This window comes from Porites lutea, chromosome 4 (assembly GCF_958299795.1).
Source record: "Porites lutea chromosome 4, jaPorLute2.1, whole genome shotgun sequence".
Classification (NCBI taxonomy): Eukaryota; Metazoa; Cnidaria; class Anthozoa; order Scleractinia; family Poritidae; genus Porites; species Porites lutea.
Window position 1 is genome coordinate 40,792,585 of NC_133204.1, and position 23,492 is coordinate 40,816,076.

Consider the following 23,492-nt stretch of genomic DNA (forward strand, 5'->3'; position numbering starts at 1 on the left):
ATTCCTTTTGTATACCAATTAAAAAAGGTTTTCCAACCAGCTTCAGAAAATTCTAGGTCTTCTGCTATTTTTGTAGCTGTTTATAATTGTATACGAGATACAATAAGATGCATCTCATTAGCAGCCAATCGCGTCCTCTGGCTAAAGGCATTTTCAATCAATTTTGAACCATTTTTTAAGAAGTTCACTAATGTGTTCCTTTTGATGTTTATAGCGATAAAAAAGTTCTCTGGCCAGCTTCAATTTTCTGGCTGTTTATAATTGTATACGAGATACATGAAGATGCATCTCATTAGCAGCCAATCACGTCCCCCAGTCTGACTAGAGGCATTACACAGCGCAGAATGCCTTTTGTTCTCGGAACATTGAAAATAAACAAAATAAGTAAAAAAATTGCCGTCTTACACCACAAGCCACATTAAGCGTAGTTTTACGATTTTCTGCGAAAGGGTACGAATTCCATACGTATCTTGCACTTTCATTATGGTTCTTAAATTCTTTTCCGCGCCCTTTTTTCTACATGACTGCCTACAATGTTTCAAAGAGACGCTGCTTACAGGGATTATGCTTTATTCATCTATTAAAGTTTTAGATTCAGTCATCCATGCAAAGACGCCTCTTGGCAAATAATTAGATTATAGTGTGACTCAATGCTTTTCTGCCCGCAGTGTCTGGGGGACGTATAAGCACGAAAAAGCCGTATTATTTTGGACATAGTGAGTCTTTTCTTTTTGAACCTTTCTTTAAAAAGTTTACTAATGTATTCCTTTTGTACACCAATTAAAAAAGGTTTTCCAGCCAGCTTCAGAAAATTCTAGGTCTTCTACTATTTTTGTAGCTGTTTATAATTGTATACGAGATACATGTAGATGGGTCTCATTAGCAGCCAATCGCGTCCTCTGACTAAAGGCATTTTCGATTAATAATAATAATAATAATAATAATAATAATAATATAGTAATAATAATACTGCTAATAATGCTAACGCTAATAATATTAATAATAATAATTCTGGGCAGGAAATTGAAAAAAAGATTCCCTTGCAATATGTTCATACGTAGTAAATGCGACAATAATCGATGTAAAATAAATGTAATCGTAGAATACTTTGTTTCAAGATTGTTAATTTGAAGTCATAAAAGGTCGGTCTGACTACTTCATACGTATGGGGCACCAAATGTAAACATAGTATTTACACAACAGTTTCGCTATATTTTGACTTCTTTTTAACAAATAGCTCCGGAGTCGTCTTGCATTTTGTAAATAGCACATTCAAAGACATTTGCGATTTATAAATCACAGGTACCTAACTTCGTGTTTTATTAATCTTAAACTTTCAACCTATTCGCTGCTTCATAAACTAGCTTTGCGATAGCAAGACACTTAACTTTGCAATTTATAAATCGTAAAATGCAAGATACCTCGCATTGCGAATCCAAATATGTCTGACTTTACGATTTGTAAATTGCAAGATAACCTATATACCGTAACGCTCGTTGGCTATTTTGTCTCAATCTTTGCTGTTTATAAACAATAGCTTAAGAATGCATGCATAGACTCGGCTGAATGTTTCTTTTGTAAATGAAGCAATCAGTGTTCCATCTATTTGACAAAATACCAAGACACTTCACATTAAAGAATAATTATTTTTCACGTACTTTTTAATTTGGAGAACTGAATGGTTTTCCTTAGGCTGAAGAGTTCTTTAGCAGTTTTTTAAAACAAGATCTCTTCTTTCTAATTATAATTGACAAATTATAATTGACAAGAGATTTCAAAATTTAATCAGGATGTACATCAGTAATCAGTGTTTTCTTTTTGTGGATTGCGTCCGTGAACTTTGCTATTGTGCGTAAAGGAAATATCTGGTCTGAAATATGTTTAACTAAATAATTTACTTCGTCTTAAAGCAGTTTATCGTTTGAGTACCGTTTCTTTTTGGATGCGTACATAACTTCATATTAATTCTCATTTTTTCGTTGTTTATTTAAGCTAGCAGACGCTGAAACCAGTTTTGCATCAGGTATTTTCAGTCGGGAACCTTCTACCTCAAAATAGATCCAAATATTTTTATACATACATGAAATGCCCTCTCACATTTAGAAATTCTTAGCAAAACTCAAAATGCCCTCTCTCTTTATCATGAAAAGTTATCTGTATCAGGTTCTTTAGTTATTTCCAAATCATTCCACTATCTGTGTTGTTTTAAAATAAGCGTCATTGTTAAGTTTTCTTTAAAGCACAAAGTTAATTGGCGTCCATATAACCACTTCAAACAGTGTAATTACCCAAGCAGAAAAAACGCCGCTGTTAAGTAAAATGAAATTTTAGTAAAAGTATGCAGTGGAACTCCTGGTGGAAACTAGTGCAATTTATTTTGCGGTCATTTTTTTAAGGCGAATTAAATGACTGACCCTGGATGTTAAGTCGATTTCAATCAAATAATCCTTGTCACGGAAAAGCGAGGTTAAGAATTTTCGCGCAAGAACAATTATTTATATTTCTGAATGTCATAGGTTTAGCCTTTTAAATTGTGGTTTTAAACTCTACCAAGTGAGACGAATGGAAGTGACAGGTCATTCCACGTACGCAGTTTGCTTCGAATAGTTTTGAAAATTTGGCAACTGAATAGTGAACTCTCGACATTAGTATCGTTTTGTTTCTTTCTGATGGTGTCTTGTTACCGGGGCCTAGCCGAAGGCTGGCACCGGTCATAAAATGCAACGCGTTTCTGTGTTTTCAAAGTTACATTGTTAGGGATATATCGCTGACTGAGATATATCACTGGCTCGTTACTTTTGGGAGTGTTCGCTGAGATATATCGCTAGTTCAGAAATTTGAAGTAGGGAGCAGCAACTGTAACCATGTAAATATTAATTCGATTAGTTTGCACACGGAATGGTTTAATACGACTATATTTACCACTTATCAATAAATGAGATCCCTGTCTGTTGAAAAATATTGTTACAGTATTCATCCTAACGATGACAAAGCTTAGTCGCTGTTGAACTGTGTACACTACGACAAAACAAAAATCTTAACTTATTAAACTTGCATGCGCGAAACTTTGTTTGTGCGTTTCAATACCTTACAATTCGCACTCGCTACAGGAAACTTCGTCAAATATTGGCCGACAAATAATTAAGACTCATTACAAGCAAGTCTATCACTGCTTTAAGTAATGAAAAACCAAAAAAGACTGTTTCACATAACCTTTGTCACGCAATATTTACGTTAGCGACAAGCGAAAACTCTCAACAGTTTAAAATGGGGGATTCCCTGACATTTTCTATAAAATATTTTCATGTCGCCCGACAAACTTGTTGATGTAAACGATTCTTCCTCGTGGGTTGCCAAGACAAAAGTGGCCCCGGTAAAATTCACGAAGTGATTCTTGTTATCATATGGTTTATAACTGAACTACTGCCGAGACAAGAATATGGCCTTTACAAACTAAACTATTTCTACTTTTTAAGAGGCTTCGTCTCACCTGGCCGGCTTAGTTAATTAGCCCCGACATATAAACAACTCTACTAGAATACAGTTAAATGCGTAATGTGACTTTGCGGCTCACTACGAGTCACGTGATCGGTACGACAGTCAATGGCGACTTTAAGGGCAGTCAATTTGCGAACCGAGTTTCTCCGGGACGAGTGCGCCTCTTTGAAATTTACGCCTCAGCTATTTCCTTCAAACAATTAACAGTTTAAATCATGATTTTGATATTAAGATGATTCATTATTTGTTAAATTTGGGACATCATTTTTGCTACCCATTTGTAGTTAGGGACACCAGTGTGTCGGACGTGACGTAACGTGAAAACGGTCTACCGGTGCAACCTTGTTCCCAAGGGATAAAGAACCCTGGGGACGAGGTTGCTATAAGCGTAGCACTGACATGGTAATATGTTCCCTTTACTACCCTTCAGCTTAGTTGATTCGTTAAGTAACGTCTCATTAAAGAAAGTGGCATCACTTCAACTCTTAACCCTTCTACATACAAAAATATATTTTCCCTTCTCGGACTTACGGGACGCGAGAAATCGCCCCATGTAAGGGATTTCCGGTTCAACCGGTTTAAATGTAAATGGAACGCGCGGTTTGACCGGAAATTATACGGAACAAACGGACGACCTTCCCAGGTATTCCACTTTTTCCGTTTCAACCCGTTGGAACAGAGATTCCCGTTCCATTTGCGCAATTCTGTTTCGGCCGGTGGCTGGCGCCTAAAATTTTTCCAGCCATTTCCAATGTTTGCCGGCGAGCGTTGTCCACGGGCAGTTTTTCTTTTCATTTCTTATCTTATCGTTCAGAATGGCATCTACAAGTCCGATGCTAGAAGGATTTCACGTAAAACTTCTTGTTTCTTGCTGGTAAAAACAAAAGCAAGAATGTCGTAATGGCAGATCCACCAAAAAAATTTCAAAAATGGCCAGCCCAGTCTCCAAGCGAGTGACGTGATGGTGACGGACGAACAGTGTAAACGAGGCTCCATGGCTGGAAAGCCTTTCCATTTGACCCGAAATGTTTCCAACCCTGGTTTCCAAAATTTCCAACCGGGGATTTTGCCTTATTGGAAAGCGCCCCTGGGGGGGCCAGTTGTTCGAAGGCTGATTAGCGCTTAACCCGGGGTTAAATTTAACCCGGGTTTCTCGTGTTCAAAAGCATTTTCTCGAATAATTTTCTCTGTTATATTTAGAGCTTTCAATAATCAACTTGTAGACAAGAAGAATTAAAACTGACATGCCTTTTAAGCTTTCAAATCTGAATTCAAATCTCGCACTAACCCTGGGTTATCTTAACCCAGCTTTGAACAACTCAATCGGTCCAGGACATTCTTGGATTCAGGATTTCACGCCGTGTATTCCGGATTCCAGGTACTGGATTTAAGCCTTCGTCAATGGAACTTGGTTCTGGATTCCAATCGTTGGTGGGATTCCGGATTCCTTGGCCTGTATCGCGGATTCCAAAACCCAGGACTCCTGATTCCACGAGCGAAAAATTTCCAGATTCCGGAATCCCTACTCCCTTTCATGGGGCGACGACAAAGTAGTGATCCCGACTTCCATCCTGGCGCGCCTGCCACGCAGATGATGTTGGAGAATCACCGCGTATCAACGACAAAGATATTAACCACTAAATAAAGTTTTGTCTAGTTTTTGACATACACCAAAGCTCATTTTTTCATGATGCCATCTTTGTGAACGGAAATGTAATCAAACGAGGCCTTATTATGGCTTAAGTTTTACAGTTTCCGTTAGCCTTCCGGCGTCTATCAAATAAGGGCCGTCGAGCCTTTGAAGCATTTATTGTTTAATATTTGTTACCAAACGTGTTTTTTCCAAGTGCAACTAATTAGTGCTGTATTCAGTTTCTGATTCAAAGATCAACGAGACTTGTGTTTTCAATTTCCTTGCACTTATTTCTCAGGTTTGGAATTGGTTGATATTTCTGTGATTCACACCTAATAAACGAGAAATTTCAATCCATCATACTTTTTGGGGTGAAAATGCCTTTTTTGTGTAATTAATTGTTTCCCTTTCTCAAATTAGGCTTATAGCTGGATTAAAAAAAATGTTGCAGAGATTTCTCCTTTGAGCTAGAATTCGTGGATATCATTTAACAGAGGTGAAAGTTATGTACAGTGTACGCGCGGACGTCATTGTAAACGCCAAAAATACTTAAAAATGCAAAACCTGACAGCATAGAAGTCTGTTTTAAAGGGAAATGCGCTATAGCCTTTTTGAAAGTCACTTTATTGTTTATGATCTTCCATAGATTGTTAGTGCCTAGACAACCAAAGATTTCTTGGGCAAAAAAAAAAAATTGAAAATAGCAAACTTTCAACTGCTAGAATCAGTTTACATGGTCTTTCCATTCAATGAAATGTCCGCTGATTATTATCGAGCTTAACAAAAATGTTGGTTTATTTTTTTTCTGTTCACAAGGGCCAGAAACCACATTGAAAAGTTTAGTACCCCAAGGGCAAACAGACTTTGTTGTTCATCATAAAATCCATCGGTGATTCTTTCTCTAGCCATAACAAGCTTAACCTCTCAAAAAAGTAAATTAAACTGCGACTTTTTGTTTGCGGTTGCTAAGTTGAAACGTAGTTTCTCAGGGGAATTGTCTTTCTTTCCTCGAGTAACAGTTTTGATAATGTTTCTTGGTTACTAAATTATCGGAATTACAGGATATTCAGTTCGTTTAAATTGTTTTTCGCGGTGTATGCGGCCAGAACAGATGGGTATTTTCTCCTCTGTATCCATTTTTAAAAGATACCGAATTAAGTAATAATCAAACCCGTGTCATTCTCACTCTTCCGATTTTTTTTTCGATATTATATCTGTCAAATATTGTGCTCATATCTTGGTTCTCGTTATATCAGTTTTTCATAGTTACTATCAATGATTTTTGTAATTATTTTCTAGCAAGGCAATTTAATTTTCGTTTCCTATTAGAAAAAGAAACGTCGAACTAAGTCACCTTGTTTATCCTAAGATCCCAAAATCTCGATCTTACACTCTTGTGCATGTAAATAGTTTTTTTTCCTTTTTTACTAATGATTTGGACGACTGAGGGTTTTATGGTGGTGAATATAAAGTAAAAAGTAATAAGAATCCTTTAAAGATTACAAACTGTATTATATTGTGATTATGTTTATCTAAATCTATGAAACAAAAGCCCCGCGAATAGAAGCCGATATCCGCATTCATTTTGTGGAATTGGCGAGAATGTCACAGAATTTACACTGATCAGAAAAGCGCCTTAACCTAATTTACACCTTAATCACAACGTTCAGCAAAGGGTCAATTTGCATTTTAAAAGAGGGCTTTTGTAAACATACCATGATCATATATAGCTGCAGTCTTCTATTTTCCACTATTGGTCCTTGTTTTGCTTCGCTTGCTTTTTAAGTATGGAAATCACCTCTTATTCGGACGACGCGACTATTGAAATTGTCGCAAAAAACATAATCAGCTCGATAAGACGGAAAATTAAGCACTCTTAAAAAGTGGCCGCTATTTAATTATCGAGCGCAAAATCTCACTTTACGGCTTCGGCGTTTCTGCTTAATGCCAAGCGACACAAGTCGCTACTTTCTACGTCTTCATACGGTCTTTAACTAGCTTCCCATGTTTAACGAAGGTTTATCATCCACTGGCGCCGTCCCTACTTCGGCAAATGCCAATTCCACTGGTTGTCCGGAACCGATTGCTAATAAGTATACCAAGGGAGTCAAAGGGGTGGCGTACATTTTGGTGATCCTCCTTTCGCTGTTTGGCAACATTATGGTGGTACGTGTGGTTCACAAAAACCGACGAATGCGAACGATAACCAACTTCCTTATCATTAACATGGCCCTGGCGGATCTACTGACCACAGTGTTCAACATGTTACCAACTTTGTACTGGATTTTCAGCGGCTTTGATGTGTGGGCTATCGGAGGATGGATAGGTGATGTCCTTTGCAAGCTGCTGAGCTTCGTGCAATCCCTCTCAATAACAGTCTCTGTTTTCACGCTCTGTGCGATCGCGTTCGATCGCTTTTTCGCCATTTTCAGACCACTGAAACGCGTCATCACATTTCGGGTCGCTAAATTCATCATTGGGGCGTCGTGGGTATCGGCGATTATCGTCTCAGGTCCTCCGCTTTACACTTTGAAGACCACTGGTGAGAAAGGCTTTGCCCGCTGTAACGAAAAGTGGGAACCGCCTTTCAACGAGGCAACCGCTTCACGCGATTACACGATCGCACTATTTGTTTTGCTCTACGCTCTTCCTCTGACCGTCATCGCTTCTCTTTACACGGTTATCATGTTAAAGTTGTGGCGTAGAAAAGCACCGGGTCAAGAGCTTACTTCCAACCAGGAAAACAAAGAAAAAACCAACAGAAAAGTCTTGAAAATGCTGGTAACGGTGGTGATCGTGTTCGCTTTATCGTGGCTGCCGTTATACGTGCGAATGTTCGTGATGTTCGCTGAGTCTGATCGCTATGCCTGCGGCTTACCCTACGACATGGATTTCCTCACACTCTTTCTCGGACACGCAAATTCCGCTGTTAATCCTTATATTTACGTGATTTTCAATGAGAATTACAGAAGAGGCTTTCGATCTGTGCTTTCTAGACGAGACAGAGGAAGCCAAAGTTCGTCAAGCTCGACTAGGAGAACCAGGGCAAGTCGGCTGCAAGAAAAAGAAGCAATTCTCGTGCGCGCAGATTCGCGCGAAAATAGAATGGACGAACGGCGTAGTGATAAGAAAAACCTAGAAAAGCTCTTGCCCGCAACCACAACGACAGAAAATCTTTAAACTTCCTCACACCGTAAACCGCACATCTTGATACCCTTAACTTAAAAAATTAGCAATTCTGTATCATGAATTTTAATCGCGTCAATTCCACACATTCATCCTATGTTATTCTCGAATGGTTTAATCACATTTCTTTTGACTGATCGTTTCTTTGACTTTAGCTTATGGCTTATTGTAAAATATTATGCCCAGATATAGAGCTATGTTATTCTAATGCGCTCAACAAAAAATACTGTAAATTATAACATTCTTAAAATTAAAGAAGATGACAACTTATTGCACAGCTCACCTCCTTTAATTTCGTAAGTTTAACCTGCCTAAGTGGATTCTGACCATGAAATTATGAATTAAAGCGATCACATCTCGGCACTTTAGTGATGAGTGATATAGAAAGACAAAACAAAAAGGGTTTAGTTATTTATTCTTAAGACTGAACATCTCCGAACCATTTGACAGGAGCTAAAAAACATGAAAGAAAGAGATAAGTATCATATGCCAAACTTTTGCTAAGTCACGCAAAACTCGGCACGAGACATTTAATTATTTAATCGATCTTTCTTTCTTTTTAATTTTTCAAAACAGTTGATTTTTCATTCCTTTAAGGTTAGTCTTTTAAACCGTCACAAAACTATCATGTATCAGTAATTTTCCATCTCCGGTAAAAGAAAAAACAAAAGAAAAAACAAAACAAAAAAGAAAACAAAACAAATCGAAAATTCGCCTATAAAACAGTTTTGTCGTATATTAAAACACTAGAGTTGTGAGTTTTTTCTTCTTTAATCATTCTTGTTTCCGGCCCCGACCTCGTCCCCAGGGCGTTTTTCCCTGGCTTTGGAGGTGGGGCGGGAAAATCCAGGGAAAAGCGCCCGGGTTTATTTCCATGTTAATTGTCGAGTTCAATGTTCAAATATTTACAGTTGAATGTACAGATATTTATAAAAATACTAAGAAGACATTGACCGGCTCCGTTATTCCCTTTTTATTCAACTCTCTTTTAACGGACACTCTCCAAGAAGGTTACCCAGTGTTGGTCACGTGGTCTTGACTAACTTCAAAATAATGTATCCCGACAAATTTACCCCGCTGGCGATACAACAACACGTGATCGAAGCATGGTGGAAAGTATCTTCGCTTCTCATTTCCGGTTCCGGTAGTTGGCCTCAGCGCGAAGCTCTCGCTCTTTTTTTTACCGCAGAAAACACAAAAAATCTACCGCTCGCGCTTCGCGCCCGCGCTCGTGAAAAAATTTGAGCTCGACTTGCAGGCAGGTCTTGGTGGAAAGAGGCGTGACCGAAGTCATGAATGGAAAAAGTTTTAACTCTCGTGAAATTGAATAAACAAAAGCACTTTATTTAAATTTCAATGTACAGTACGGTTGTGCTACGTGTAGATATTTCCTTAATTCCAGAGTTTTTGATATATCACAAAAGTATTGGAAATCAACTGATTTTGAATTTCTGCACATTTAATATTGCTGTTTTTGGACGGCTCGTCAGTAGAAGCTGACAGTTTACAGCAAAATGATCAACAACTTTAGTGTTACTCGATTTTGTCATGTGGAGATTCAATGAACTGTTCTTCTTGTGAAGGAATCTCAAATAAATGCTTTGTATCCGACGAGGAAATCAGATTGAAATATCACTTAGCATGTACATTCCTTACGAATGACATCGTTTACATTGAAATCATAAGCACTAGCAATCACGGCAATTTTTTCTAAAGGCACCAAAAATGTCAACTTGCGACCCTTCCCGTGTGGGAGAAGGTTGTGTTACAGCAGTCTCGTGTCTCGTTCCTAAAGACCGCGTTACCGGTGCCCAGCGGACGCTCTAAAGGGGATTTCCGACAAACTGACAATTTCACTTTCGTTCTGCTCGACATCGACGGTCAACTCTTCATTTAGTTTAACAAGAACAATGAATTCACGGCAACGTTTCAGACTAAAGCTAGGTACAATTGCTTCTCAAATAGAAAGTCACCGTTTAGAGCACTTTAAGTTCCTTTGCAAGGACTCGATTCCTGAAGGTGACATGGAACGAATTTCATCGCCAGAGGCACTGTTTATTGAGCTCGAACATAGAATGTTACTAGGTCCGAACCAAGTCGAATTCGTACGCCAATGTCTTATACAAGTTGGAAGAAAGGATCTTGCGTTCGAGTTGAGAGGTAAGAAGATAAAGTAAATTAAACACGTATAAAGTACGAGCTATTTATAGCTTCCTTTTGCGTAAAAAGGAAGAGTAGTGTTTAGATTTGAAGCTTCACTGGATGACGAACCAAGCGAGTGGGTCAAGACAAGCCAAGACAAGATGATTTATTAAACTCAGCTCAGTTTTACATGACATGAAGGTTGAATTTACATAGGAAACTAAACACAGAACAGCGAAAGAATAAAAGAAAAATTGTAACAACAAAATAGAGAGTGGGATCATCCAAATAGCAAAGGCGAAGGGACGGGCCATTAGAAAACTTATCGGGGGGGGGGGGGGGGGGTCGAAGCCCAAAAAAAATATTCGCGCAAGGGAAAATTAAACGAAAAAAAATTCATGCACGCCAATTAATCTAAGAAATATTCATGCTATGGCCTAAAAAAATTCATACAAGGAATTTGATAACGAAAAAAAATTCCTGCGGTTCGAAAATTCCCCTCCCCCCCAATAACTCTTCTAATGGTCCGTCCCTAATCTAGTGGATGACCCCTGCATTATAATACAATTACAGACAGAATTAAGAATATATATTTTTTATAAAAAGTATTTCTTCATTCGCTAAAGGCGATAATTAATTAGAATAGCAATTGAGGGTAGAGTTTTTGAGAGCGACTGTCTGTAAATATCGACCAAAATCGACTTTTTGTGGCACAAGTTCAAAATTCGAATTTCGCTCATTTTTGGCTCATCGATAATCCTTAATGAGTAATGAAACATGCTGTAGTTACTTTTCCCAAATAAAGTGTTCTTCTTCCTGTTCATGGCCCTACTGACAATTTCTACCGTTCTAAATTATAGGGATAAAATAATGCAAATTTTTACAATGTGCTATAACTTAGAATTTTGTACATTGACTTTTTACGGCTTAACTAGGCCCCAATCTATCAGAAAATCGAAACAAATCTCTGGGCAAACGATTTTAAGTAGCCCGCAAGACCTCGAGTTCGACCCCAATTTTGCGAAGAATCGCGACATTCCAGTGGTTAAAATTAGCGTTACTCGGCCCGTCACGCCAGGGGTGTTAACTACGTACAGATACCCTGAGATACGCTTTCATTCGTATTAACGATATGTAGTGTCAAGTGTACAAGATCAACAGTAGTTGAACTAGGTCATCTTTGCTCGGTGTGATGAAATCAATTTAACGGTTGGTAAATATTTTTGAATCTCAGGTGAGGAGGAGGAGAAATTAGTACAAGAATTGGAAGAAAACGTCAACGAAATGAATAGTAATATAGAAAAGACTGTTAAGGTTCTTCACGAGGTGGCAGAGATCCTCGACAATCACTGCAAAAATTGCCAGATATTCTCTGCTGTTGGAAGATTTTCCGCAGTTTTTTGCGACTGCTTGGGAATCGCAGGGAATCTTGATGTCATTACTGCCGACTATGCTGGCTCATTGGCCATAGCATCTACTACGTCTGGGATGACAGGAGCTGTTTTAAACGTATGGCAAGCTTACAAAGCCTCTTCTGAAATACGTCTAAGGGTAATGGACATTGAACGAGAAGCCATTAAGTCGATCTGTAAGGTAACGAAAAATATTGACGTTCTAATATCTGGTGAAAATAGAAATAGGCTTGTCTTTCTTGCAGAACATGTCATCAAGAGGTTTGGATCGGGCCACTTTATACTTCCTTTGATAGAGGAATCCCTTCCTGTGGATGTGCTTTACAGGATCCCCGTTAATACAGCGCGAGACGCCTCGGAATTAGTTTTAAAAGCTGGAGGAGCCTACGCCGGGATCGGCCCTGGTATTAAAACTGTAGCCAAAACGGTTGGTGAGACTGGTGCGAAAGTGGCAACTAGTACAGCTGGAGACGTTGGTGTAAGCATAGCATCCGAGAGTTCAAGTGTAGTGGCCAGAGCGGCAGCTTGGAGTAGTCATTGCAAGGGATCGGTCAGGGCCGCTGAGTACGTTGGGCCAAACGTGAGAGCCATAAACATTGAGAAATTCCAGCTGACATTCGGGGCCTGTGGAGACGCTAGTGCAGCCGAGAAATATGTGCCCGTTGCAGAAATTGGTTATCAGGAGTCTGGAGCCTGGGTTGGTGCCGGGATTAGAGTTCCTTTTGGAACCAAATTTGTAAGAAGTATTATCACCGCAGGTTTTCTGGTTTGGGATTGTAAGACACTTTACAACACGCTTAGCGACATAAAGAACAACAAGGGATCTGATGTTTCCAAGTCCCTCAGAAAACGAGCATGTGCATTTAAGGCACTTCTTCCTGCGAACCAAGAATAACTACTCTCTGAACTTTACATCTCCAGGACTGTTACATGGAAAATCGTAGCCTGCGAGCAAGCTCTCCTATTTGGACGAGCAAAGCGAGCCGCGCGAGAACGCGCGAGCGAGCGGCCCCTCGCTCGCGCGTTCTCGCGAGGCTCCCTTCACTTGTCCAAATAGGAGAGCTTGCTCCCAGGCTAGGAAAATCGTCCAGTTTAGCACGACTAATTTTCAGTTATCTCTAGAATCCATTCTGTCAGCGAAGTCTTTTCGTAGAGCTACTTCTAGATTTTGTCTAACAGACCTTTTATATATCTAGTCAAGAGCCATAATATCCTATTATTGCTCTTGATCTAGTGTAACAGGACAATTTTGGATTTTTCAAGAAAATCATTAAGATAAAATCGAAGTCAGGGCTTAACTGTTTAAAAGACTTCACATTGCTATTCGCTTGATGGGTCTCTTCCCAGCAAAAAACACAACCGGTTATTTTGACACTGATCCACTGGATAGGAATTTTCTGTGGAAAGCCGTTGCCTACCTTTTGGACATTTATTTCTTCAGAAACTTAGACAAAAGTATTACTTTGCCGTCTGAGAGTCCCGTTAGCGAGGAGAAAAAATGTGAGTACCTGGCTACGCCCCTGCCAGCCCTCCCTCCTGAATATTTACTTCCGTCTCAGTGGGTTCCGATCCTCGCTCCTACGAAATTGTGCTGAAGTGCTCGAGGATTTGGTGGCAGTTGGTAATTGATTCCATATGTGGGCAATCATGTATAAATAGGAGTTGTGCATGACAAGGCTGTTACATGGAGGCTGCACAACATTTAAGCCACTGTCTCGTAGATTGTATTTTGTTAGCCGAGGTGTAAAAAATTGGGAAATATAATATGGGCCATCTAGTTTAAAACATTTAAAAAATAGAATAAGCGATTGCAGGGTACGTCTTTGCTCAAGCTTGTCCGTATCAGCCATTGCTAGGCAAAAGTCATAGGTAGCTGAATTACCTAAATTCAGTAATGTCTTGATCGCACAATGATTGGTACGTTCGATGTTATTTTTTAAGACTTTAGATATGCCCAGAAGTAGTGGGCAACAGCTCAGAAGTGGTGGGCAACACCTCTTGCGTGTGAACAGAAACCCTAAACGCGTGAACATAGCCATCCTCATTTTTTGATCTACTTTATGAATACCTGATTCGCAATAATTTAGTGGCGGATACTCAGCATGATTTTAGACCGATGCATTTTACTTTAATTGCTTCCTTGAAGCTACTAAGAACTGGTACTTAAATATTGATAATGACGTAATTAATAGTGTACTTTTCCTAGATCTAAAGAAAGCCCATTTGATGCGGTTGACAAGCACAGCGTACTGATAAAATTAAGAAACAAAACAAAACAAACAAACAAACAAGAAAACCCAGGTATGATCTTGACCCGCATGCAGCCGGCCCGGTTCCTGGAAAGATGGTTAAGTTTAACCCAGGATTAAGCCAATTTTAAGCAAGGTTTTCTTGTCCAAGAACATGTTCCTCGAGCTTACAAAATACTGTCAGTGTGCCTTTACTTCGAAAAAAAGAAATGATAACACAAAATGTTGCTTTAGGCAATGTATTGGAAAGTAAATACAAAAAGTGGAAAAAAATTTTAATCCCGGATTAGCGCTAATCGGCCTTTCAGGAACCGGGCCCAGTGGTTTAAATCAAATTGCTCTCAGAGCAATATGTCAATGCTCTTTTTGCAGGATTAGAGGTTTAACAGGAGTCAGTTTTTTTAACAGTTTTTATTGAATTAATTAAAGACAAATTTTACAATGTTACCTAAGAATAAACATTAATTAAATAAATTAAATTGTACAATTCCACTTAAATAGATACTCACCTAAAAGAATTATTACTCTTTTCAACACATTGTATTCTTACCTAATTTGCCTACTAGCATAGTGAGTAATGTATAACTTATAATAATATATAAGTTGTTTGAATCTTGAACACGTTCAAATTACATCTTAATAGTAAAATTGACAAACGATAAAAAGATTCTTTCACCAATCCTTGAGTGCTCAATGCATGATAAAATATACACACCGAAATACAAATGCAAATGATGAAAACTGTTGTAACTCGGAGTTTCAAGAGAGATTTTAACTTTTCAAAGAAATAGCAAGTAGCGTGACATATCCCCTTTAACCCTTTAAGCCCTAACAGAGATTAGCATCCAATTTTTCCTTGTAATATCAATGGTTTCTAAAACAGTGTGGTCGTGAGGATTACGGACATGATCACACAAGCTGAAATTGCTTGACATTTTATCAACTTCTCCCCACTACTTCTGTAGGAAATAGATAGGGACAACAGATGAGAATTCAAATTTTGATCTTAGGGTTTAAAGGGTTAAGGACTGCTGAAGCAGCGTGATCTGTGATAGATAGATAGATAAATAGAAATATTGATAGATTGATGGTTTATTAAATTACGTCGCAGCCGCTCGGCTGAAATATATAGTTTTACAATACCGTAATAAAATAATAGTCTATGAATAATAAAAGTAGAATTAAAAATATTTACAAATACTTTACAAAAGGCAGATATGGCGTATATGAAGGAGTTCCTTGCCCAACTGGTTTTTCAAATTGGCTACTTGAAATTGCACTGTTTTCTTAAATTCTAACCGCTGCCCCAGCGCGTTGGAGGCAATAGGCTTCTTATCTTATGGTTGGTCGCAAAGAACCCGTTTTCGTTACCACGCTTTCCTACCAGGTCAGATTTCTACATTCTAACTAAAGTTTAGATGACTTTGTGGATACATCCTTTTTGACAAAATTAGTTTTACGTTAACAAAAAATTAACCATTTTCATTGTTTTTCTTCGATTTGTGTGGCCAATAGTGATAAAGTCTTAGCACGCAATTTGGTACCGATTTCTGAAAACGAAACTTTACTCTATTTAGGCCGATTCCAAACCCTTTCTCCTACACTGGATTGGAAAAATCCTTTGTGAATGGCATGAGTGGAGGCTCAGTATCAATCATAAAACGTGTAGAATTGCTTCAAAATCGCCGCCCTCGTCCTCAAGTTAACATCACATAAGAAACGGTAAGCATGACGAAAAAAAGAAATCTTGTCGGTATTATGCTGCTGGAAGAAGAAACTGGGAAAAGAAAAAAAAGATGTTCAGTCGTTATTAAGTGTTACGGTGTAGGTCATGTAAACATTTAAAGCTTCATCAAGCACCCCCAACACCTAATTTTGCTTATTTTGGCTGTTAAGCTCCATCAACCACACCCAACACCCGGTTTTGCTGATTTTGGTTGTTGGTTAGTGTCAGCGAAAAACAAGAATGTACTATAAAGCCTTGTCAGTTTTTGACGTGAAGCTGACCAGCGAGCTTAAATACTTTCACGAACCGTAATTGGACTTATACTTCTGTAAGTTCTTTCAAGGAAGACAAAAAAAATATACCTTTTATTTAACACTCGCCAGTATTAGTAAAGCCGGACGTGCCTTAAAAATTAAAATTGTTTTATCTGGGAAATAGCGTGAATTTTCATCCCAGTAATACTAGTAATGACTGGAGTTCGACCCCTATAAACGAAGCTCGGGAATGGGGCCACTTCCTTACCTTAGTAAGAGCGGAGCTCTGCGTGCTCGAGCGAGCGCCGCAAGAGAACCAGGGGGGCATATAAAGTATTTCTCTTTTCAGCTCCAATAGTATTTTAAAGGAGAAGAGCAGCGCCAGTGTCTGTCTTCTGCAAAAACCCTCGTGATTTTACTTAAACGCCATAATCGGTTCACAAACTAATCATCTTTCAGAGATCAGGTCTGAAAACGGGTGTGCAAAATGGTATGTTTCGGTCTGAAATAGGGTCAGGATTTGGAGAACCGGGTGGCACAGCTCTACCAAGAATTCCTAGGAGACCCCTCCATTTCCAAGAGCTATACTTTGTCGGATATGACCGAATCCCTCACCTTTACAGACGTGGCCATTTCCGTGATACCCTTTGGAACAGGAACAGTGATACGATCCCCATGTATTTACACAGACGGCTTTTTGGTGGCAATCATAAACACGCGCTAGGCACTCGTTATAGTCATCACACCACTTTCCGTCTCCTCGAAAACCGGTTTTACAGCTGCAGGTGTACGAGCCGTCTGTATTTCTGCAAACTGCGTTCGGGTTGCAAGGATTTCGACTACACTCGTCCTCATCATAGCACGTTTGACCATCGCCTTGGTATCCGTCCAGGCACTTACAACTGTAGGATCCTTGGTTATTGATGCATTGCGCATTTGGACTGCAATTTATCTCCATGTGTTGGCACTCATTTATATCTAAAGACCAAATAATAATACGGTGAAGTCATTATTAGACGATGCCATTCTTAAGAGCTCTGGTCAAAGGCCTTTAACTCACGCTCAGTTAGGGAGTCCAAATTCCCATAAAGGTGAATCTTTCTCTCAGGAATTTTAAAGATCAACCAAAACTGAGCTCTCTGTCAGTATAACAGCAAGACCCGAAAACGGGTGACAGCTTCCTGTGTAGTCAGATTTGTCTACTGCCATTTTAGGCATTTTAAGATATCAAAACAACCTTGTCAAAGAGTTGAAATCTTGGATATTTCATGTTAGACCTGTCATGAGAAAGCTTATGGTAAAGATCATGTTTCTTAATATTAAATTCCAACGTAGAGGGTGTACTAATTCAATGCCCGGCGTGCCCAATCGATGAAAATCAATCATCGGAAACCAATCAATATAATCGGTGTAATCGATAAAAATTTAGTTGATTAATATTGATTGGTTTCTTCACTCGATGAAAATCGATACTCACAATCCAGGTCCTTTTAATTGTATCAATTCTTATGGATTTTAAAGAGCGCTGGACACCAGTTTATGAAGTTCTGTTGTACAGTTTTAGTTTACGTCGCATAAAAGCGGGGAAAGTGGCCGGATCTCTTGTTATTTGTAGGAGTCGGTACTTTCAAGAAACGTTGTTCAACAAATCCACGTCATAAGGGGCTATTTAGTTATTTTTTGTCCACGCATCACGAGTTTCAAATGATCAGACTTTTCGAAGAGAGTTTTCAACACACTTTCAATTATTTTTTTCGTATTTTCGACACATTTAGAAGAAAAATAGTCTGCTACACAGCCGTTAGAGTAGTCACGCAACGCTCCTCCTCACTAACTGGGGAGGAGCGTTGCGTGACGACTTCTGACTAAAAACGGCTGTTTAGCAGACTAGAAGAAAAACAGCTATGGAACGAAAGATCTCCTTTTAGGAAGTGAAAAATTACAACTGGTAATACTTTCAATTTCTAATGCGTAGCTTAAACGTTTCTGAAATTATGGTCAAACGATTACCATTGACAATCGATATAATCGATGAAAATTGATAAAAATCGATAATCAACTCTTTCAATCTCTGATTTTTTAATCCATTTTCGATATCACTCGATTCAGTATTACTATCGATTACAATCGATTTTATCAATTGTCGAATTTCATCGCTTGGACACGCCGGGTTCAATGTTGTGGTTTGCTTCTACGGTTTGGTATTACACTGGAGACTGCTTACCTGTGCAGTACCGTCCATTCCCCGTGTACCCTCTTTTGCAGAAGCAACTGTACGAACCTGGCTTGTTCACACAACTAGCACTAGAGTGACAGTTGTCAGTTCCAATCCCACACTCATCGATGTCAGTGCATTCCCATCCATTACCTTCATATCCATCAAAGCACTTGCATCTGAATGCACCGATGCTGTTCGTACAGGATGCATAGACACTACAATTGTGTGTCTGCATTTTGCACTCATCAATGTCTCTGCACGCTCGTCCATCACCTTTAAATCCACCACGGCAACTACAATTGTACGAACCGATATTGTTTGTGCAGAATGCATTTATACTGCAGTTATGTGTTTTAGTCTTGCATTCGTCTACGTCTGTGCAAGACCATCCACTGCCTTCATAACCGTCATGACAAGTGCAGTTATATGAACCGATATTATTTGTGCAGAATGCGTTTATACTGCAGTTATGTGTTTTAGTCTTGCATTCGTCTACGTCTGTGCAAGACCATCCATTGCCTTCATAACCATCATGACAACTACAGTTATATGAACCGATATTATTTGTGCAGAATGCGTTTATACTGCAGTTATGTATTTTAGTCTTGCATTCGTCTACGTCTGTGCAAGACCATCCGTTGCCTTCATAACCATCATGACAAGTGCAGTTATATGAACCGATATTGTTTGTGCGGAATGCCTTTATACTGCAGTTATGTGTTTTAGTCTTGCATTCGTCTACGTCTGTGCAAGACCATCCATTGCCTTCATAACCATCATGACAAGTGCAGTTATATGAACCGATATTGTTTGTGCAGAATGCGTTTATACTGCAGTTATGTGTTTTAGTCGTGCATTCGTCTACGTCTGTGCAAGACCATCCATTGCCTTCATAACCATCATGACAACTACAGTTATAAGCACCGACGTTGTTTCTGCAGTTTGCATGACGGCTACAGTTGTGGGTTTTCATCTCACATTCATCCTTGTCTATACATTCGAATCCGTTGCCCTCAAATCCGTCTCGGCATTTGCATTCATATCCACCAAGTGTGTTTATACACGATGCATGAATACTGCAGTTATGGCTCAAGGCTATGCACTCATCAACATCTTGACAGGTCCGCCCATCACCTTGGAAACCTGGCAGACAAGAGCAGTTGTGGCCACCAATTGCATTCGTGCAAAATGCATGGGGGCTGCAATCATGAACGTCTGTTTTACACTCGTCTACGTCTTTACATGAAAAGCCATTACCTTGAAATCCGTCAAGGCACGTGCAGGTATAAGAGCCAATAGTGTTATTACACAACGAATCAGTGCTACAGTTATGTTTGCTTATGCTGCACTCATTGACATCTGTGCATGAGTGCCCATCTCCTTCGTAACCAGGGAGACAAGTACAGTTGAAGGTGCCAATGACGTTCACACATTTTGCGTTTAAGGGGCAGGGATGCATTTCTTCGGAGAAGCACTCATCTATGTCTGCCGGAAATTCAAGTTGAAAATAAGTCTAGTTAAACTCTGCCGATATCAGACAAAATGTCTTTTCCTTCCCTATAGTAACGCTTGTGCCCCTATGTAGGTATTTGCGTAAGTACTTTTTAGCTTAAGTGTTTCAATCTTCTGCACTCTCTGACTATAAATCGCTTAGATATCTTGCATCTCCCTACAGCTTTATCTTTTCCACCTGAGTTCAGCTTTGAAATTAAAATTTTAGCTTTTGAGAGTCCATCTCAAATTTCAATGAACAAGCAGTCTTCTTCCCGGGTCTAAGGCAAAGAATATTTTGAATAAAAATCAGAAAAATGTTCCAAAATCTTCATAACCGTTTTTCTGGCGGCCACTTTGACCTCATAACATATAAAACATCCCGAAATCCCCAAAATATATTTGTCAAAATTAAAAACGTACATTACGTGTCAGAAAGTAGATGCTGTAAAAACATCTCAACTGACGCAGTTCTAATGTCTTGAACACCACGTTGGGTCTTGCTACTGCCGTGAAGTACAGTAGACACCCGTAAATAAGAAACGACTTTAGTGGAGTTTGGCAAAATAGTTTCTTGAATTTTTGGGTAATTATTGGCCATTTAGGATAAGTAGATTCTTAATTAGGTTCTTTATGTTTATGAAGGAGATAACAGATTGTTGATCACCAGAAAAATAATCAATTTGGGTTTGGTCCTTGAAAATACAGTCTGTATTTAGTCACAATTGATTACCGAATTTGTATACATGCTATCTCAAAGTTACGCTCCTGTTATAAATTGTTTATCATAATTTAACTGTAACCCACATATAACAATCTGCTTGATCTTGCTTGGCTAAACAGGTTCTTGCATTTTGGGGTAAACTGCAAATTTCCTCCAGGAGGTTCTTAATCCACTAGGTTCTTATTCGCGGGCGTTTACCGTGTGACAAAGGTTTTAAACGTCGTGCTACTGCCTTGCTTAATAGGTTGAACTGAACTCGATCCCTAGGCTGAATTTGGCCCAGCAAAATCTGAGCTGTTACCTTGGCACAAAGAACCGTTCCCTTGAAATCCATTGTTACAGACACAGACATGACGATCCCTGTTCAATGGGTCTGTTGTACAAACAGCATTGGCATCACAACGGGGGCTGCAAACAAATCGAGTGGGGAACAAATTTCGCAGGTCCTGCAGGTCAACTATGGAGAGCCAGAGGATCAAGAAATAAGTATAAGTTTAAGCTTATAACAGTTTTGGAGGTTTTATAGCAAAATACAGGTCTGGAGTACATTTACACGATGTCTCGCAATTTTAAAAGGCTCTCTATAATTATTGTATTTTAAGCGCGGACATTTTAAATGGCCAGAATCAGTAAGCAGATCACAGTTTGAAAATGGCATAGTTGTCTGTAATTGTCGTCTCATCTAGAAAATCCTTGGAGTTGTTGATAAGTCTGTTCATTTTTCGCAACATAAATGAAATACAATATCCATAATATCAGTTTTTAGGTGAACCCTAATGTGCTTGCTAATGTACAATCATAGACAATAACTTTAAAGGGACGCGATCACGGTTATGCGCATGCGCGCCGTTTGTCCCTTCAGAAAAATTTGTTGGGTCAACACCAAATTCGAAATCGCCATTACTGGTACAATCATTGAAAATCCTTCGTTTTATTCCGACATCCGTCGCTTTGGCTGGCCTAGTTATACTTTGGTAGTGGTGATTAACGTGTCGTTGTGTTGTTTGGCCGGTTACGCTTTAAGAAGACGCAAAAAATAATGTTTTGATCATGGAGGTTCAGAATAACATCGTGGCCGTCCGGCAACAGGACGTTCTCAAGAGTCTTTGGAGATAGAGAAGCTTATCCGATCGATCTGGTATGGTTCTAGGAGTAGTGTATGGCTTACGAAAAGAATACACGACACTTGGAAAGTGGTTAAAGGCATGAGTTCGTTCAACTTTGATTTGATTTTTGACTCCGATCTGTAGTTATACCGCAACAGGCCGCGCGATCTTCACCGATCTGGTACACTTGAAATGTTCCTTGTATCTTTGCTTTACGATCGTATATGTTTAAGAATTGATGTTTTTAAAATGAATTATTGCCTGAATAGAGTACCGAAGTGTGACGTCATAGAAAAATGAAATTTGTGAAATTATGGGATTTGTTAAGATATTCTGAAAGACTCCTTCTAAATCTTACCTGGTTCCTAATCATATGAACCAAGCCGAATTTAGAAGGATTTGTATGGAATCGTCACAGCATAACTGGGCTAATATCTCAGAGACAATTTGCCCCGAATTGCTAATTTTTGGCGAGTAGGCGTCTTGGACGTTGTTCTTTCAAATATCTTAACAAATCCCATAATTTCACAAATTTCATTTTTATGACGTCATCACATAGTTCATAGTTCATAGTTCATGAAGGATCGTATAAGGTGATTTTACTTCGTAGTCATGCAGTGCCGGGCGGAGATATGTACCAGAAGTGTGTTGCATGTGAAGAGTTGCACACGGTTTTTGTTTAAGAGCTGTTGCCAATGTCGCTGCGAAAGTAGTAAGTTGGTTCAGTTCGGAACGGAGCTAAAGGAGCCAGGGCGGAAGATAAAGTTTTTAAATTTCCTTATATTACCTCTTAATGGTATCCCCACCTACCTTTGGTTTTTGATGATTCTTGTCCAAGGTTTATTACCCCAATAATACCAATAGTCAATTCAACGAAAAATGCTGTTACCAGAAACGAGAAGAATATAATCGATAGCTTGGGGTGTGAAGCGATAAACGATAGCCTGGGGTTTGAAGCAACTTTCCTCTTTACATTTTCGATACAGTCGAATTTCTTCCTCGGTTCTGACATGATATGTTTCATTCAGATATAAAACAAAGGTAAAATCTTCGCGATTCTTTTGCAGAGCCTAGCTATAGATGAGCGAGCTGAGCGAAGCACATTCCTGGAAGTCAAACCTACTTTCGAATTCTCTGAAAGACAGGGAAAAATCCCATGACGTATCGCGCAAAATAAATCACTTCTGACGCAGATCTCAAGGGAACAGCTTAGTCAATATCAAGCGCAGTATCAGGCGGTGTGCGTCACGCGATTCGACCAATCAGAATGCGTCAGTTGTAGAGTGATTTTCGCGCTTGGAAAGAGCCGTTTTCAGAGGGATATGTGGTGAAATTTTCGCTTTATTCCAAGCTTGTGTAGGTAATTTCGGCACTATACCACCGTGGAAAGTTGTTGGAACACTTAATCTTAATAGCCGTTGCGTTACGTTTAAATATTTTGCTTTCTTGAGCGTTTGTGACAAGTTTGAATTGCTCCGTCATGTGCAAGCCGACATGATGATTTGATTGTAATTTTCGCCGTTCTTCTTGGATTCATTCCTGGTTACTGGTAGCGGTTTTATCGGATTATTTCGGTCAACTTGTTACTTCAACCTTTCTTCTTTGTAAATTTCGGGGTTTATCCGGATTTACCCCTGATAGTTTCCCCGTTACGAGGCGTTGAAAGAGTCTTGGAATTAAGAGATTGTCTCAGCGAAGTAGCACAACTCATGGGAAACGGGCTGAGAAACTCGCTTAAGCGAAAGCCGACGTGAAGTGGGTAACGCAAAATCCACGAAGATTTTGCTTCACTTTAAGCCAGAAAATGTAAATAAGTTTGAATATTGTGATAATCTTTAGAAACAAAATATTTT

The 23,492-nt window shown here is 39.2% G+C and overlaps 3 protein-coding genes across 3 annotated transcripts; 2 read left to right on the forward strand and 1 right to left on the reverse strand.

Moving 5' to 3' along the window:
- Positions 1–7,036: 7,036 nt before the first annotated feature.
- Positions 7,037–8,522, forward strand: LOC140933595 (neuropeptide FF receptor 1-like). Its single transcript, XM_073383201.1, has one exon. The coding sequence runs from the start codon at positions 7,136–7,138 to the stop codon at positions 8,309–8,311; it is 1,176 nt and encodes a 391-aa protein (XP_073239302.1). The 5' UTR covers positions 7,037–7,135; the 3' UTR covers positions 8,312–8,522.
- Positions 8,523–10,271: 1,749 nt separating this feature from the next.
- On the forward strand, positions 10,272–12,806 carry LOC140933594 (uncharacterized). The gene is made up of 2 exons (XM_073383200.1): positions 10,272–10,477; positions 11,694–12,806. Exons 1-2 carry the CDS (start codon positions 10,342–10,344, stop codon positions 12,764–12,766), a joined length of 1,209 nt encoding a protein of 402 aa, XP_073239301.1. The 5' UTR covers positions 10,272–10,341; the 3' UTR covers positions 12,767–12,806.
- A 1,627-nt stretch (positions 12,807–14,433) lies between these two features.
- On the reverse strand, positions 14,434–22,651 carry LOC140934674 (uncharacterized). The gene is made up of 5 exons (XM_073384257.1): positions 22,450–22,651; positions 20,835–20,990; positions 18,325–19,803; positions 16,716–17,078; positions 14,434–15,897 (listed from the first exon to the last, which is right to left on the reverse strand). The coding sequence occupies exons 1-5, from the start codon at positions 22,649–22,651 to the stop codon at positions 15,818–15,820; spliced, it is 2,280 nt and encodes a 759-aa protein (XP_073240358.1). The 3' UTR covers positions 14,434–15,817.
- Between the last annotated feature and the right edge of the window lie 841 nt (positions 22,652–23,492).